Source organism: Apis laboriosa, unplaced genomic scaffold (genome assembly GCF_014066325.1).
Source record: "Apis laboriosa isolate Shangri-la unplaced genomic scaffold, ASM1406632v1 scaffold21_cov150, whole genome shotgun sequence".
Lineage (NCBI taxonomy): Eukaryota > Metazoa > Arthropoda > Insecta > Hymenoptera > Apidae > Apis > Apis laboriosa.
The window spans coordinates 895,790-913,631 of NW_025222365.1; the positions used below are offsets into that span (position 1 = coordinate 895,790).

At 50.4% G+C, this 17,842-nt stretch overlaps 1 protein-coding gene across 4 annotated transcripts in view; it reads right to left on the minus strand.

Moving 5' to 3' along the window:
- LOC122713062 (dendritic arbor reduction protein 1) overlaps positions 1-17,842 on the minus strand; it is a 33,751-nt gene that overhangs the window by 1,562 nt on the left and 14,347 nt on the right. Inside the window, exons 1-2 of one of the 4 annotated variants that reach the window (XR_006346449.1) lie at positions 9,875-16,215; positions 6,775-8,379 (exon numbers count right to left, since the gene is read on the minus strand). Coding sequence is in view for 3 of the 4 variants with exons in the window: in XM_043933198.1 (XP_043789133.1) it covers positions 7,076-8,379; positions 9,875-10,493 (1,923 nt within the window). In the remaining variant the exon portion in view is untranslated. Of the gene's footprint in view, positions 1-4,634; positions 8,380-9,874; positions 16,217-17,842 lie in introns of those variants that run through there. The other 3 variants (XM_043933199.1, XM_043933198.1, XM_043933200.1) reach the window with 3 other exon arrangements.

Genomic DNA, 17,842 nt, shown 5'->3' on the forward strand with positions numbered 1-17,842 from the left:
AGACGAATGAGAAACGTACGTAATCGATAAAAGTGGAATAGAATAGTCGGAGGAAGGAATTTTTGTTGTACGGAGAGGAATATAAGGTTGGAAATCGTTGATTCAAGAGTCGTCAAGAGTTTGGTGTGCCGTGTTTTATCACGATCGATTTTCGTCGCGGCTCGAAAATAAACAGGCCACCGAATTAAACGTTACGATAAGATCGGTTTCATTACGTGAAACCTACCCCCTAATTTCTGTTCACGGCCCACCTAGCATCCGCTTCACCCCTCGCGGCTTACCGAATTGCGTCACATCGTTACTGGAGACGCGAAATTCGAGTCCTCGGTAGCTCGTTATATACGCTGCTCTTGCATCGATCTCGTTGGACAACGTTAGAGTCATAAGTCAAAGGTAAGAGAAACTGGGGATGGCGAAGAATGGAACGGATGCCAGTAATTTTTTTCCCCCGCTCTTTTTTACATCTTTGTCTTTTCCTAATATCTATTACATATTATAACACATTATTACACATTATTATTTTTGTCTTTTGTAAAATATGATTTATTCTATTCGTAATAAAATCTTTCGATTTTCTACCTCTCAATCAACACTTTTCCGAATTGAATTCTCATTACTTCTTTGAAACAACATACCTTATACTCGAATTATCCGTGTTCTCAGAAACAATCATCGCACTTATTACGCGATTATAAAGAATTCAAAAATTTCGAATTTTCCTCCTTCTTTTTTATTATATATCAAATAAGATTTACAGTATGCGCAAAAATTATAGATATTCCTTGAGCTGTTATGTATAAGATAAGAGAAAATAAGCAAATTGTACAAGAAGAAGTTGGAGTGGCAAAGGCAAGAAAATATCTCCCGTTCCTCCATCGACAATCGTCAATCGTCCGGAATCTATTGATTAGAAACTGGTAACTACGCGTCCTCGAGCATTCGTCCGAAGAGTTTAAGAGCGATCTCCGCATATACTCGCAGTCGAACACCTACGTGTACGCGTCTATGGAGCCGAGCCGAAGCACGAGCGAAGCAGCAACAGGTTTAATCGCGTCGGGGTGTGGCTGAGGCTGGCTGGCCGGCTCCGCTCATTCGGCTGCTCTCCGTTTGATGCTGGTTTATAAGATCGATGCGACACGCAGGCCGGGTGTATCGTTATGCGGCGCGAATGAAAGCGGAATGCTCGTTTTGCCGCGTCGATGCGCGCCGTACTTCGCCTCCGATCCGAGGCCCCGAGATAGAACATCGCCTTGGAAATATTAGAAAAAAAAAAAAAATAAATAAATAAATGAATAAAAAGAACAAGATAAACGCGGCATATTTCTCGATGATCGCGAGCAATCTGCCGCGGTTGAAGCGAGAAAAGCGAGGAAAATCGACGTTTCCTGTATTTCCCTAATTTACCTCGTATCTATTTCTTCTTCTAATCTGAGAAAGAATGAGAGAGAAACTATGAAAAAAAAAAAAAAAAAAGATCGAACGAGAGATAAAAAAGCAATGGTATATGACGTATCCGATCACTCGTGTGGTTAAATGTCGGAAGTCGGAAGGTACCGCGGCGAGTTGCAACGCGGGGATGAATGCGCGCGCATGATCGGAAGTCGCGTCGGTGCAGCGTCGCGGCGGGGAATCAAATTTCAGCAACACCTACGATCAACCGCGAGGAACGAGGAGTGGATGTTACCTGACTCGTCCCATCGATTCGATCGTCCCAAGAGCGGCCGGTCGCGCGACCCAACGCGCATTTTTCTTCTTCGAGGGCCCGGCCCGTCCGTAGCTTGCATATCCACGGAGGAACTATATTTTACGACATTTTTTTGCTCGGCTGCACGCGCGCCAGCGTATACGCGATCCTTATGTGTCGTGCGAGGAGCGCGTCGTCGTGCTTGTCAGTCGTTAGTGGGAGGGATGTCTGTAACGGAGAGGGAACGAAGAAGGAGAAGAAGTGGTTTAGGAGCCGAGGAGCTAAACGGAGAGATGAGACGAATGGGGGAGAAGGAGAAGAAGAGAGAGGGAGAGGGAGAGAGAGAGAGAGAGAGAGAGAGAGATGTGCTCGGTCCGCGAGCGCGAGTGAAATGGAAGGATCGAAAGAGAAAGCGGGAAACGGCGGATGGCGACGAGGACGGGGAATCGAGAGAAAGAGAGTAAAAGAAAGGAGCGAAACGGAGACAGGGGACGAAGAGAAGGAGAAAGGGACAGAGATAGAGGCGCGGGACGAGGTGGAAGAAGGATGGACGAGGAGTTGAGAAAAAAAAGCATAGGGAAGAGGAAGAGTAGAGAGGAGAGGAAGATGGAGAAGATGGCGGGAAAAGGAGAGAAGGTATCACGAAGTGCAGAGGAGGCCTCATCTCGATCTTGGTCCTATTTATAGACGTGCTCTCACAGCCTCACTCCTGCCCACTTCTTGCACTGTCTCTCCTATATAGGTGTGCATGTACACCTATGTAGTGGCCATTGCACGTTCTCCACACGCGAGAGGCAGCGAGCCGGCCAAAACTGTTCGTCCGAGCGCGAAGAATCGATGACGTGGACCCTCTCTCGTGTCGAGCGTCGAGACGCTGGCTGTGTTGCCTCCGTGGCCCCGTCCAGAGACCTATATATCCAAGTTTCGAGGGACGCGTAGCCGTTTTCCGTTAATTAGCCGATTACGGAAACGATCGTTTCGTCGTGACCGGTAGCACGGACCGACGTGTCGTTTTTTCTCGCCTCTCCTCTGAATCATATGGATGACCATCTTTGGAAGAGGCAACGTCGCTCCAAGCTACGAACGAGATAACAATTTTTTATTCCGACGTTTTAGCGTCCTATACATCCGAGACCGTTTCTTCTTTTTTCCCCTCCTTCCAACCTTTTTTTTTTTCTCTCTCTCCGCACAAGATTCACGCGACGCGATGCGCAACACGAAAACGTACCGATACGTTTCACGTTTCACGTGAAATTCGCGTACACCGTATGCGAGCAAAGGTGCAACCTTCTTTGCACGTCCACGAAACTTAATTTCAGGGGCGATTGAACGAGCCTAAATTGGTTTCGATCAATGGCCGACCGATAAAGAGAGCCCCGCCGGCGATAAAGAGAGAAACTATGGAGTTTGTCGGAGAAAGAGGAAACATTGGCACGCGCGGCCATTGCTAATTGGCGGTTGTTCGCGATTCGTATCGGGGCAAGGGAAAAATCGAGATAAGCGTAGCCGGAAAGTCCGATCAGCTCGCAGTTTAGGCGCCAACCGCGTGTTTACGGTGAAAGGTTGGGACGGAAAACGTACAAGAGGTACAAGAGCGAGCGGTTGCATCGAGAAACGACTAATCTCGTGCAATGGACCGGTCCTTATTAATCTCTATAGGTAGGCTGGCCTTTCGAACACGCGCGCACACCTCGAGGTGGAACAATAGTTCGGTCGCGTAGGATGCGGTTCGCCTGTATCGACATCCTTGATCGTCAATGCCCTATTCGGTAATTGTCGATGATCGATAAAGATGTCTGCGCGGTCGATGAATGTGGCTGACGCTAACGCGTAAAAGGGAAGGGAAAATAATGGGCGAAAATAACGATACTCCGAGAAATCGTTCAACGTGACAAACGACACTATTGCGCGCCATTATGCTCATGAAACATATTATAAATACGCGATTCGAACGATTTATGGCTTATATATACCTTTCACAGATCGCGAACACCGATAACTCGAAATAAACTGTATCGAAAGCCAGGAGTGCATCGAAAACGAAACGTGCTTTCAGCTTTAACGCTCTTTCTCTCTCTCTCTCTCTCTCTCTCTCTTCGTTCGAGTTAAAGGCGATAAAACGATGAAGCGCGAAACTTTGGATTGTGGTTACAAAGGGTTACGAGTTATTGTATTCGAGGCAGGGTTGCACGGACGAGGTATGGAAGAAGAACTAGACCGTGTGTGTTGCTGTTCAATGTTAACTTTGTATTTTTGTTAATAATCGTCGTAGGGAACCGGCCAGATTAAACGGCAACGATGATTACAACACAAATATACAGATAGTCGAGAGATTCTTTTCTGTGCATTGCACGCGGAGCACCGTATTGTATAATAGTTACACATAATTTATCCAACTATGATGTAATTATCGTTCGTAAAAAAATTGTTCTCTCTATTATTATTCCTCTTTTCTCTTCATCTTCCTTTCTCTTTTATTAAATTCTTCTCTCTCTCTCTCTCTCTCTCTCTTGCACACGCACACATCGACAGGCATACTTATACTTAATCTCTTTCTCTCTCTTTCTCTCTCTTTCTTTCTTTTTTTCCTTTCTCTCTGCTTTTTATTTCACGAGAACGCGCGTGCGCGCGCGTATACGCTCCTCTGCCTACATATTTTCCGATCTATCTAGAACAATAGCGGATAATATCGCACACGCGCCGGTGCAACCATCGTCGAGTAGATAGGTAGGTACAGAGCGCGTAAGAACGCTTGGGATCCATAAGCTGTACGCAATTATCACGCGTTTCATTAATTATAGTATTTTTTGTTATTATAATATAATTATAATATAATAATCATAATAAAAATAATCCTTTAATTTTAACAATATATATATATATATATCTCTATATCTCCTCGTTTTATATATAAATATATATAACTATTATATATATCATTTTATATATATATATATATTATAGATACATATATATATAGGAGAGAGAGATTTTCATTTTGTTAATAAATAGAGCAACATATACATAATATTAATCGCGGCTAAACTCAATATTTTATACAGGTAAACGATCGCGATCGAGAAGGGGGGATGAGGAGAAGGAGGGGGAGGGGGAGGGGGAGGGGGAGGAGGAGGAAGAGGAGGAGGGAAAGTAGGGCGGCAAGATTAAAAGGAGGAAAGTGAAAGATTTGAGGGGGTTTCTCTCTTTCTCTTTTGTTTTTCCGTCTCACCACGATTAGACGTAACTTATACATGTGTACATATGTATAACACGTTATATACATATTTACAAAGGAAAAACTCCCGGTTCAACAACGATATAATCGCTAACTAATTACATACTTTACTCGTGGGGTTTACTGGCGGTTAAATGGGGGTTAATTCACGGGAATACGCGTAAGGGTTGGGACTTCTGAGAAGCGGAGGATGCCCTACGGTGCGATGGTGTGAGTTCTACGCGGCGAGGGATTCGAGTGGAGCAAGGGAAGGGGTGAAGGCAAGAAGGACACGGTAAAAGTCCGAGATTTAGCGTGTCCGGAGCACGAAAGGTGTGATAGGAACGAGTGAACGAGTTTCAGAGGTAGAGGACGATAACAAATAACTCTAAGAAGCGATTATTTCGATTGTATGATTGAAAGACACAAGGTTCGAGGACGCAAAATAGTATGTGTATATGTGTATGTGTGTGTGTGTGTATTTGTGTATATCGATCGTCCGTCGGTGTCGATCGCATCTTGCAACGAGTCAGGGTGTGTTACGCGGATAATTAACGACTCTCTCTCATCGTTACGCGAGCGATATCGAACTACGTTTTTTTTTTTTTTCATCTTTTCGTGTCACGATTTATAAAAATAGTTAGAAAATACATACATACACGTCGACGTTTCAAAAACAGCGTCTGGAATCGGATGATCACGGACCGAAAATCGTATGATATTCGGCTAAAAGAGAGACATCGACCGGTTTCGATGGATGAGAGAGTTGGAAAAATTCGTCGATACCCGCGATTCCCTCCCGTGATCGTTTCAAGAAGCGCGCTCGGGATTTTTTTCTTTTCTCTTTTCTTTTCTTTCTTTTCTTTTTTCTTTTCTTCTCACGCGCTCGTTTGCATGCGATCGAGAGCGTGCGAGCGCCGTTTCGTTTCATTTCGTTCTTTCTCGCTTCGTTCTCTCCTTCTCCTTCGGCGAATTCCTGCCTGATTCCCGGAAGCTGCGGGCGGTATCGATCCTACCGTGATTCGTTCGAGAATATTTCGTGACACCGGGCATATTTCGCGCGTGTATCTACGCGGGCTCTCTCGGTTAACGCCGATTTTCGCATCTGCATCTCGTTCCCGATCGCAAACAGAGGCATAAAACGCGACCGCCGTAAATAACAATCTCCAACGCGTCGCCTCGCTTCGAATATCTTCTCCTCGCCTTCATCCTCTCTCTCCCTTTCTCTCCCGTTCTTCCCGTTTACCGCTAAAAACATCACCGTTGTCGAGGACTGATACCGACCGTCGTCGCCGAGAAAACAACCTAACAGTACCTTACGCTACCTCGATAAAGCTAGAATTTTCGCCCGTATTCGTTCCTCCGAGCTAAATGCAACTAGTCAATCTCTTTCTCTCTCTCTCTCTCTCTCTCTCTCTCTCTCTCTCTCTCTCTCTCTCTCTCTCGTGTAACGCTATTACCTTAGGCAAAATAGGAAGCGGGAGAGAAAGAAACGAGACGAAATAAGATCCCGATGGAAAAACGTGAGAGTAGAGGCGACAATATACCGCTCGATTTCGCGTTCGCCGGTCGATCGTTCCCTAACGGAAGAGCGGAGATCACATAAGAAAGATTCTCTGGAACGCGAACAACCCTTCGTAGGGAACGACGACACCGTTACACGGACGCGTCGTTTTCAATATATATACGTGTTCAATTTATCCCGGTTAAAAATTATATCCACAGTTATTTACAAGGATTTTACGAAAAATCCTTCGCGATTAGTGATTCTTACGTACTATTATCCGAGACTAATCTCGGTATCACGCGTCGTTATATATATATATATGTATATATATATATACATATACATATATACATATATATACATATATACCGTCGAAAATGCCGTCTCGATTTGGCCAATTTGAGGGCAATCCTCGGTGGTGATGGTACTCGGCGATCGCTTGCGTGCCAGAGACGATCGATGACGGATCAGTCGGTGACGGCAGCCCGTGTGTCTTCCGCCTAAAGGTCTCCGTCGTTTCCTCGTCGCCCGGCAAGATGTGAAAGCAGCGTCGTCGAGTACGACTGGCAAGGTTTCGAAGGAATGAGCGTGGAGATCGACGGTATCGGCAAAAGTATCCTCGACGACGACGACGACGACGACGACGACGACGACGACGACGACGACACGATTACTGGTTGCAAGGAGGCGAAGCGTGGCTCTGAGGGTGATTTCTCGCCGAGGCGTGGGTGGCCTCGCGCTTCAGCCTCTGCTTCAGGTGGACTTTGGCGTGCCGCTTCTTCTCGTCGCTCCTCGCGAACTTTCGGCCGCATTGATCACAGCAGAACGGTTTCTCGCCCGTGTGCGTTCTCACGTGGGTGGTGAGATGGTCGCTCCTCGAGAACGAGCGCATGCAGATGCGACACTGGAACGGTTTCTGGCCTGTGTGGATACGGATGTGCCGGGTGAGCTCGTCGCTACGGGAGAACCTGCGGTCGCAACCGTCCACGGGGCAAGCGTACGGCCGCTCGTGCACCGGCGTTTTGCTCGGTCGATTCGGGTACTTGCGCGGCTTCACCGGGACCAGCCTGAGCGGCAGAGGGCTCTGCTGGTAAACTTGCGAGAGAATCTCGTGTCCCTTCGACGTGCTTGGATTGTACTCGGCCAGCTGGACGCCCGTTGTACCTGCCGAGGGTGGTGGTGGTTGTTGCTGCTGCTGCTGTTGGCTCGGCTGGGGTTGCTGCTGCTGTTGCTGTTGCTGCTGCTGCTGCTGCTGCTGCTGTTGAACAGCCGGCCCGTAACCGCTCGCCCCGGTAGGCTCTTGCTTCAACGCGGCCTCTTGACGGTGGTGATGGGGATGATGGTGGGACAGGAGATTCGGATCGTAAGGATCCTCGTGCGTGGTCAACCACGCGGCCTGGGTCGTGGTCGGCGTGTCATGGTAACCTGGTGGCGGGGGTGGCTTCGACTCGACGGGCAGAAGTTCGACGGTCTCGCCACCGTACGGGGCCGAGTGAAGCGCCGAGTGGAGGAACGGTGGGTTCGTCAAGGTCAAAGTGGGGGAGGTCAACGGACCCCAGAGCTCCTGGCTGGTCGGTTGTTGCTGCTGCTGCTGCTGCTGCTGCTGTTGGGGCGGCTGCTGTTGATTCTGGGCGTTGAGGGGCGAGGATTGGGTGCAGGTGGTGGTGAAGACCCCGTGGTAGGTCAACGTGGGCACGTTGCAGATGTTGACGCTGGAGGCGGGCGCCGAGGACACCGAGGAGGTGGAATGGGGCGAGTAGAGGATCACGCCGCCTTGCAACACGTTGCAACGATCCGCGTCGTCTTGAGCTTGATGATGACGCGGTGGACTAGCGGAGGGAGGGGCGCCAGGCGTTCCTTGATCTTGAGACTCTTGGTGATGATGGTGTCGATGATCCCTGCCCGTCGAGGTGCCCGTTTCATCGTCCTCCGCGGTCGCCTCTTCCAGGGATAGGTCTTCGCCCGCCAGGCTGCCTACAAATCATCCATTAAATTCTCGATCAGTGACGAAAGGCGTGTGCGTATGTGTGTGTGTATGCGTGTGGGTGTGGGTGTGTGTGTGTGTGTGCGCGCGTGTGCGTGTGTGTGCGTGCGTGTCCGAGGGAAGAGAAGACGGGCGACAGGTCGCGGGGGCCACACGCGCACACGAGTCGGGACGGTTGGTCGGTTGGACGTGCGTACGCGTGCATCTGCCGAGCCGAGCACGCGAATCAACAGGAAGGAGCGCGCGATACGGGGATGACGTATTATCTATCCGACGAGGCGAGAGTGCGCCGGTCGCCTCTATCTGTCGTCTACATCCTGTCGTCCCGTTACTTCCTTCCTTCGTGCACCGTATCGTAGCTTCCTACCGAAAATGAGATCGGCAGATTCCCAGTAGTGAGAAAAATCCGCGGTCATCCGGTTTCTCGGCGAATCTTAATCGAACGGGGATCGAATCATCCGTGGCTGACCATCTGTTTCGCGTCGATCGCGCGGGCGTCGCTCGTCGAATGGACGGACGACGGGGTGTCGTGGGTATCGAGCACGATTTCGATCCTTCCTGGATGGATACCGGAAGAAAATGGATGGATACGCGGAGGAGGAGCGGGGCTGGGAGGGATACGACAGCGACAAAGGGGATGCTCGGTCCGCTCCGCTCGTCCACGAGTCGGCGAGAAAGTCGCGGAAAAGACGACTACCGGCGTGACGAGGGGTAGTTGTATCGGTCCGGATGAGCGAGGGTGGGGGCTGTTGGAAGCATGAATGAACTGGTAAAGGGGTGGTGGGAGGCAGCGGAGGTGAAGGCGGAGGTGGAGGCGGTGGTGATGCAGGGGCGGGAGGAGGAGGAGCAGGAGGGGGAGGGTTTCTGAATGTCGGGGTCGCCGAGTATTGATCCGCGACAGGCGGGCAGGTTCGATATTAGCCGTTTTCGCGAGAGCCAACCGATATACGTCACGCACCGGCACATCGTGCACTTGGCCGCGACGATTCGGAATTCGGTACGGAAATTGGATGCAGGAGAGCCGCATTTTCGAGAGGGGTGCACGACGCAGCGACGAGGGTAGCAGCAGCAGCAGGAGTTGGCAGATATGCGGAAAGCGAAAGTTGGGACGTTCGTGAAACGTAGCAAGTGCAAGGCCGTTAGAGTTCGAATCGCACCAGATTCTACTACGCTTCGATGCGCGAGCGTTTATTTTCACGTGTCTCGCGCGCCGTTCCGAATTTTTCTTCTCAATTCAATCTCTAATCTCGTTCTCGTTGCTTCGATCTCGTCGAGGTGTGTACGCAAGGGATTATTATTTCTATCGATACGAGTATATTTTGAAAATATTCGACAACAGTTCGATAAAAGTTTCGACGACGCGACGTCAATGACGAAGAAAACAAGTTATCGTCGCTTGAATCGAAGAAGAAGGGCGAGTTGTAAATTTCTTTTTTTTTTTTTTTTTTTTTTTTTTTGTTTTAAAGGACTGTTGATTGTAGGTACCTGAAATAGGAGGTGGCTCGACGAGCGCGGAGGGGCCGAAGAAGGACGGTAAATCGCTGCTGGTGGTAACCGGCGTGTTTAGGTCACCTGTTTTATCCTTATCGTTAGACTCCTGAAGATCGTCTCTGCACTCCCTGGAGCAGTCCTTCTCCTCGTTGACGGACTGCAAACGTCGTTTCCCGTCGGTCGAGTCGGTCGAAGGTGAGGAAGCGTCGACGTGCCGGTGATGTTGATGATCGTTGAGCCGTTGATGGTGGTGTTGATGATGCCGGCCATGATGATCCGTGGTATCGGCGCTGTTTTGATGCTGGGCTTGCAAGGGTGCACAAGGGGCCAGCGACAGGCTCGGTATCGTCTTGTTGCAGCTGGTGGACGAGGTGCAAGTGGTGGCGGCCGGTGTTGACGTGCCGCCAACGCCGCATACGATCGAATTCGAGGATGTCGCCGAGTTGTACGGTAGACACGCGTCGAAACTGAGTTGCACCGTTTGCAGATTGAAGGTGGCGTGAGGATGATGATGATGATGATGGTGATGTCCAAGGGGTGGCGGTGAGAGCAAGAACGGGCTGGTGGCCGCGTGGGGTTGCGAGCCCACCACTTCCATGCCGTCCATCGTCATCCTCTGGAGTTGGTCGCCTCCCTGGCTGGCGGCGACAATCTCCTCGGTACCGCACTGCGTGTCCTCGCCTGCGGTTGTATCGTTCAACGCTATTATTATGGTTAAAATGTTGTCCTTCCTCGGTCGCCCCGACACAGTTAAGCCTCTTTCTCTCTCCCACCGGTATACAAGCTCTACCACGGGTTAGCCTTTATCCGTCCTTTCTTATTTTTTATTCCTTATCTTTTATTTTTATTATTATTATTATTATTATTATTATTATTACTTTTTTTTTTTTTTTTTTTAGTATCGGTCTAAATAACAGCGTTATCCTTGGTTCGCGTTCTCCGTGCGTTCTCCGTGAAACACCGATGTTTAGACGGGTGGTGGAACACACGGGAGACGAACTCCGTTCGCACACGAGAGTTGAAGAGAAACGTCAAGTCCGTTCGGATCGGTCGTATATCTGTCCTTCCTTCCCTCCTGTATAGCTCGAGTCACTGGGTTAGTAGTCAAGCGGACGTAGCACGCGCTCCCCCTTTTTTATCCGTCTCGCGGCACGCGCCGAGTCTCTCTTTCTCAGCGAGGTATACACACGAGGGAGCGGACGCCGGGCGGCAAAAACCGTGTCTCGATCGCTCGCCTCTCTGTCCTTCCTTTTCTTTCCCTCTCTCTTCCACCTCCGAGATCCCACTCTCTCTCGCGAGCGAGCGCGCACGCCTGCGATCTGTCGCCGCGGCGGCTGGATACTACACACCACCGCGCGCGCACAACCACCACCAACCACAAACCACTACCACCACCACCCAGTTATACGCGCGGACTCTCGAAAAATCCAATATCGCCGGATCGCGGCCGATCCTCGCTCCGATCGCACCACGGATCGACGTTGGCCAAAGTTTCTCGTTTCCGTTCTCGAGCGCGCCCGCGCGCCACCAAACGAACGAGGACACGCGGCTATGCGGATCCGGGCCGGCGTCGAGGGATGAAACGCGGTACCGGTGCCTCCTCTTCCAAATCGCGTCGATGATCACCCTCTTCCGCGCCGTTTTTCTTTTTTTCTTTCTCCCCTCTCGCTCGAGACGTTCTCGAGATACCGGTTCTCCGAGCTCTCCGCGTTCGTAATTATATCAAAGATGCTCCGTGCTTCTTTCACTCGCGAATCCTGGTGTGTACGCGACGATGATTTCGCGCGCGCGCGCGCGCGCGTGTCGTCGCGTAGGTGCAGGCGCGCGCGACCGCGCGCCTATTTGTCGTTCCGTGAGTCCTCCGTCCCTTCCTTTCTTCACCGCCTCCTCGCTCTCTCTCCCTCTCTCTTTCTCTCTCTCTCTCTCTCTCCCTCGCTCTTTCCGTCTCTCTTTCTATCTCCTTCGCGTATAGTTTATCGTGCGCCTCGGTAGAGAGATATCGTGTACCTCTCCGCGGTATAGGTGTGCGTGTCGGAGGAAGCAGATCGCGCGCTCGGATTGCCGGAGGACGCGCGATGCGTGGGGGTCGCGCACGAACTGAGCCGAGCGACGGCGCGCCCCGTAGTTTTATGAATGGACCGCGGAGACTGTCCCATATTTGGAAGCGGCGAGTCGACTGCCAGCCAATCCCCGCTCTGCGGTCCCCTATCAACGCGCGGCTGTGTCCGTGCCGCGTATATAGCCGGCCGCGTATGTGTGTACGTACACACGCGCCGCTACCCCCACCACGCGGCTTGCACGTCGTCACTGCGAGCCACTGCTCGCAGGCATCTTTGCCCCCACCACGCCACCCTTCGCGCGCTCCTACCTTCCCCTAGCTCCCCTCCATTCTCGCTCGCCGCCCCCCCTCTCCCTCCCCCGCCCAACAGTGTCCCCTCCGCTCCACGGTTCTCCAGTGACGTAGACCGGCGTGACGTAGACGAGGCGCGCGCGCTCATCTCCCTTCGCGACGAACAGCGCGTTCCGAAGTGTGTTCGAGGGATTTAAAGGGGAGGAATCCACGTTGGGAAAAGGGGAAGAGGGAAAGTCCGAGCGAGTTTTGTAAACACGCGTTTTTTCAAACCGCGTAATTAAATGCAGTTGCTCGTCGTGATTTCCTTCCGTTTTCTTCGTCTTTTATCCGCATTTTCAATTTCAACTCGTATCGTATATTCTTCGAACGTTTGTTACGAAGGAGAAACGAGCTGTACTGCGTCTTCTATGGTCGAGGAAGGGAGAAAGAGTTTCTTGAGTCGTTTCTTTGTGTCGCGGCGTATAATGTAATGTAACGAATGCGGGACTCTGTCCACCGCCCCTCGTCGTTCTACTTGCCTGCGTAAGCTCGTGGTTGCTGACGCGAACGGCGCCGGCGTACCGACGCCTCTCTCTCAGTGACAGACGTCGGTTTATCGTCGTTTCGAGAGCTTGAGGTTACTACCGGTGTACTCCCTTTCTCGCCGAACGTCGTTTATCGATCGAATCGAGGGTCCGCTTAGGGATGAAGCTTTCCATTAGTTACTATCGCAACTTGCTATCCTCGAGTCCGCCGAGTTATTTCGCCGCGACAGCATTATAAATTATTCAAATGTGTTAAAGTATGTTAGATTTCGTGCCACAAGTTACCATTAATTGCAGATAAATTACAACGTCGCCTAATCGTCTCACGTATCGATGCGACGAAACGAGGCGAGGTTATTTTTAATTTAACATCTTATTTATCGTTATTCGCGATAATAACACGTCAAACCTAGCACGTATCTCGCTTGGAGAGATAGATCTCTCCAACGATTGTTGAACGATCGGAATTGGAGCGGAGCGAAGGAAGCGGGTCGAAAACAGGCGCGCAACAGGTGAGGGAGAGATTACTCTCTCGATGCACGTGTCGAATCTGTTTGAAAGCGGTGTTCGATCGCTCCGGCAAATAATCCGGGTGAACGGCGGCGGCGGCGGTTCGACGAAGTTCCGGCCCGGGTCTACCACGGGCAAAGGAGCAATTTCCTGTGCGCCGGTTGCCACCACCTGTAAGAGCGCGCGCGTGCCGCTCTGCCTGTACGCGCGCGTGTACGTGCGTGCGTGTGCCCGGTTACGAGAGGCACACGCGCGTCTGCGCACGCGCAAACGATCTTTTTCTCGCGGGCGTCGTGCAACCACCTGATGCCCTATTTGGGGCCACGCACGGCCACGCGACCATTCGCCGTCTCTTTCTCTTTTCCACTTCGCCCGCCTCCGCTTGTCCCTCTCTTCTTCTCTCCTTCTCTCCTCCTCCCCACCACCTTTTCCTCCGTTTACTTTCCCCCTTTCCTCCTCGAGCTTTTCTTTCCCTCGTCGCCAACGTATTTACGCGCGTCTCACTCTCCTTCCAGCGTTTGTTCTCTCGATTTCTTCCTCGCTCTTCAATTTCTCTTCCCTCCTCTCGTGCAACTCGAAGCGCACAGTTGGATAAAGCGCTCGAGGAAAACGGCTCGAACGAACGACCGCGTTAAACGCGGTTACTAAAAAAGGCCGTTGCATTTACCATTGTCGATCCCTTGCCGCTAAAAGACACGCGTGGCAAGAGGCAAGGAGGAGAGGGAGAGAAGGAGGAGGAGGAGGAGGGGATCGGTATAAAAACGAGCCGTGTTTCTCGATTTGGCTATCACTTGCCACGAGATTGCCGCGTCAACTTCGTTCCCTCTGCTCTTTCCATCTTTCTCGATTTCTCTTTTCCATTCCCTTCTTCCACCGTCGATTTTGATCCCCGCCTCGTATTTTTTTTTTACGAGCACGGGACCTCGCATCAGCACGCGCGCGTGGAAATTGTGACGCGTAAACGGAAGCGATTCGACACGACGGAAGAGCATTTATCGGGCATCGCGAGTTCACTCGCCGAGCTGCCACCGACTTTCAAGATAAAATCTGGTTACTCGTAACCGGATAGATTCGAGAGTCCTCCCATCCCTTTTAACATTCCTTTCCCCAATTTCGATCCGAAATTTGTCGAAATTATTCACGGTGTTGTTCGACGAGTGTTGTCGATTTTATCGCGCGGTGAAACGACCACGCTGACATTATCGCGAGATACATTTTCTCGAAACATATTCGCGTTCCATATCGATGCTTGAGACAGTCGCGGAGACAGGTTGCACGATATTATAACGAGTCAGTGCCATATATAACTTTATCAAAAGCCGCTCGAGCGCGTTTAACTCGTTGCGTTGACCGTCGATTCGCTACTGTCCGCGTTTTCGAATTTTCGTCCGAGCCGAAACCCAAATCGCTTATCCAACTGAATATTCTCGTACACTCGAGCCAAGAAGATCGTTTCGCGCGCTAGTTACCTGCCAGAATACAGAAATTCATTTCTCTCCTCCTCTCCTTCCATCTTCCAATTCTCCCCTCCCCATTTTGCACCTTACGATCACGAACCTGACTATCAAAACTGATTATCAAAATTCCACCAACCAACTCTTCCAACTCTCAAACGTCTGATAAAAAGCGAAGAAAACAAAAAAAAAGAAATCATTTCCCAACGAAGTAAAGATCCTCTCGCGCCGAACAACGACAGATCGACGGAACGTTTCTCGAAACGAAGCACACCCCCACGGAATCTCGGCGACTTCCTCCAGGATCGTTGCATGGCGTGGGCGTAGCGCGTGCATCGATCTCGGCGCTAAGCGACGAAGCGGACGCGCGGAACGTAATCTCTCGCTCGCGGAGGCGCGCAAGAGGCAGCACGCGGTCGCGTGTGCGTGCGGCGTGCCGGTCGCCACGGCATTCTGGCACGAAAACAAAACGTTCTAAAATTACCGCGGGAAGGCGGTGGGCGCGCACTATTCGCGGCCCGACTCGACGCGGTTTTGCGCGGGCGACCACCTCTATTTCGGGCCGCCACGCAACCACCTGAGCCACCCAGCATCTCCAAATACCCGGGATGACTAGCACCGCGCGCTTTCGAATACTCTCGTACACGGCCACGATGAGTCAGTCAACCGATGTGGACGATTTTTGGCATCTCCCGCCCGATCCGTTCGAAACGCCTCCCGTACACGTTTTACCATTATCGCGCGGACGCATTGTCTCGCCTACGTGAGCCAAGGATGATTCGATCGACCAGGTTTGCCGCGGTCGATTCGCGGCAGACCGGAAACGAGGATCCGCGCACGTGTTAATGCTCCGAGATCGCCGGCGGGTCGAAAAGAGGAATTTTTACAATTCTTCTTTGACAGTAACTTTCCTCGTTTCTGTACGGATATATAGAATGCGTTCTCTCCGATTCTCTCGTTTAGAAGAGTAAAAAAAGAAAAGTAGATAGTAGATAGGATATCTCAAGTTGAGAAAAGTTAAGTATGAGACAAGCGTTGGGGAATCGCTCAAGATCTTCGTTCGAACAAATTGTTAGGCGTTACAACAGAGTCGAATCTAAGTATTTCGAGCAACGAACACGCGATTTCGTAACAATCGGTATATACCTAAGCGTACCGTGATTCACTTTGTGCCGCACATTTGGCAACGGCCGAAGCATTAAATTCCATCACCGAAAACAGATAGAAAGAGAGGCGAAGAAACACCTTGAACATCTAATCAGAGCCAGGTGGCCTGAATAATTCTTGAAAAAACGGCCAAGCACGCCAGACGATCGAACGCCATTTTCCCCGGCATTGCCCCATTAAAGAGGAACGCGTTATTATATCCTCCTCGTTGCTCGATGGAAAAATATGCGTCGCGTGAAGGGCAATACCTTGGGAAAGAAAATCGATTATCGTCGTTCATCGTTTGTGAATCGATAATAGAGGTTGAATTAAAGAGGAAAAAAAGGGAGACACGCGTTAACGAAGGCCTCGTTGAATCAACCTCTTCTCTCGCGATTGATTCGAGACGCTCGTATTGATTACTCAATACTCCGATTACTCCAGCGGGTGTAAATCGCCAGGACGGTGAACACGAGAGGCTCGTAGCTCGTAACCCACATCCGAGAGCAATTAGGGACGAGCGTGTTTTCGTTTGTAGCCCATGCGTGATGCACATATATATATATATATATGCGCACACGTGCATACTCGAATAAAAAATTCTTACTTCTCGATAAGAAAAAGTCGACGAGCGATCGATATGAAAAAAAAAAGAAACGAAGAGACTGAATAGATTCGAACAGATCTTATTTCTTCGTTTCGTCAAGTGACAGAGATATATCTTCGTCGTGAACTTTTAGAGGGAACAAGGTCTACCGATAAATTAATAACGACTACAATAAAAAGTCCACCAGTTGTTGGTTAATGCAACTTCTATCCGCGTGCACGCTCGTTACACGTCGAATCGATTTTTCATCCGGCCGAGTGAATGGCGTTTATCACGCGTGTGAAGGCTTCATTAAGAATTATTGCCGTTTTTTATGCAACGATATATCGGAGAAGGAAAAGAAAAAGAGAGAGAGAAAAAAAAAAGGAAAGAAAAGAAGAAAAAGATCGAAAGACGAGAGTCTTCGAGGCTTCGATCGGAAATTTTCGGCGAGTTCATCGACGAGGGATCGCGTCTCGGCCAGGTTGACCGATCGATCGATTAGCGATTTAACGATCGCGAATCCTTTTAAGTCCGTTCCGTTGCGCTTCGAGTGTCGGCATCGCTCTGCCTCGGCAGAGGTGAGTCACGCCGAGCCGCGCGCGATTCTTTCGCACGTTTTTGCGCGGCACGATGCCGCGGTGATCGTCGATTAACGATCGTTTCCGGCCGAGACGCGCATTTGCTCAAGATTCCGCGCACTCCGTCGCGCGCCGCCCGTTTCCGGAACGTTACAACTCGCTCCTTGTCCTCATTGCCAACAATCGTTTGATCGTTTTTTCCCCCCCTTTTTTTTTTTTTTTTTTCCTTTCCTCCATCATTTATTTTTACATTTATTATTACAGCGATCCAACACCGCCTCTTTTTCTTTCTCTCAATAGGGAACTCATCGAAAACTCTCCTCTCCTCCTGTACACCGGTAAATAACGATGACTTCACTCGGGATAGATGAACTAATCCTCCGCTCGAAAAGGAGACGACCACGAGGAGGAGGATTTCCCGAAACTCGTTCGACTTTTTTCTCCTCCTCCTTCTTTCTTTTTTTCCTTCTCGTAAATTCTCCTAGTGACGTAACAACAACTACCGATCGCAAGGTCGCGATCGCGGAGAAAGGGAAAGGAGGAGGAGGAGGAGAGGAGAAAGAGGAGGAGGAGGAGGAAGGGGGAGAGGCAAGTACTTTAGACGATCAAACAAAACGCAGGCTATTCGAGGGCCCTCGTAAAATCGTTGCCCGCGGCTGCCTCCGTTATCCATCAGCGTCTTCTCTCCTTCGTGCTCGCTTCGTGCCGAGGATCGAGATTTTCGTCTTAATCGCGGCCCCATTAAGGAAATTACGTGGGCTGCACGCGACAAACGAGAGGGACAAGGAGAGTACCTGGACAAGTCAAC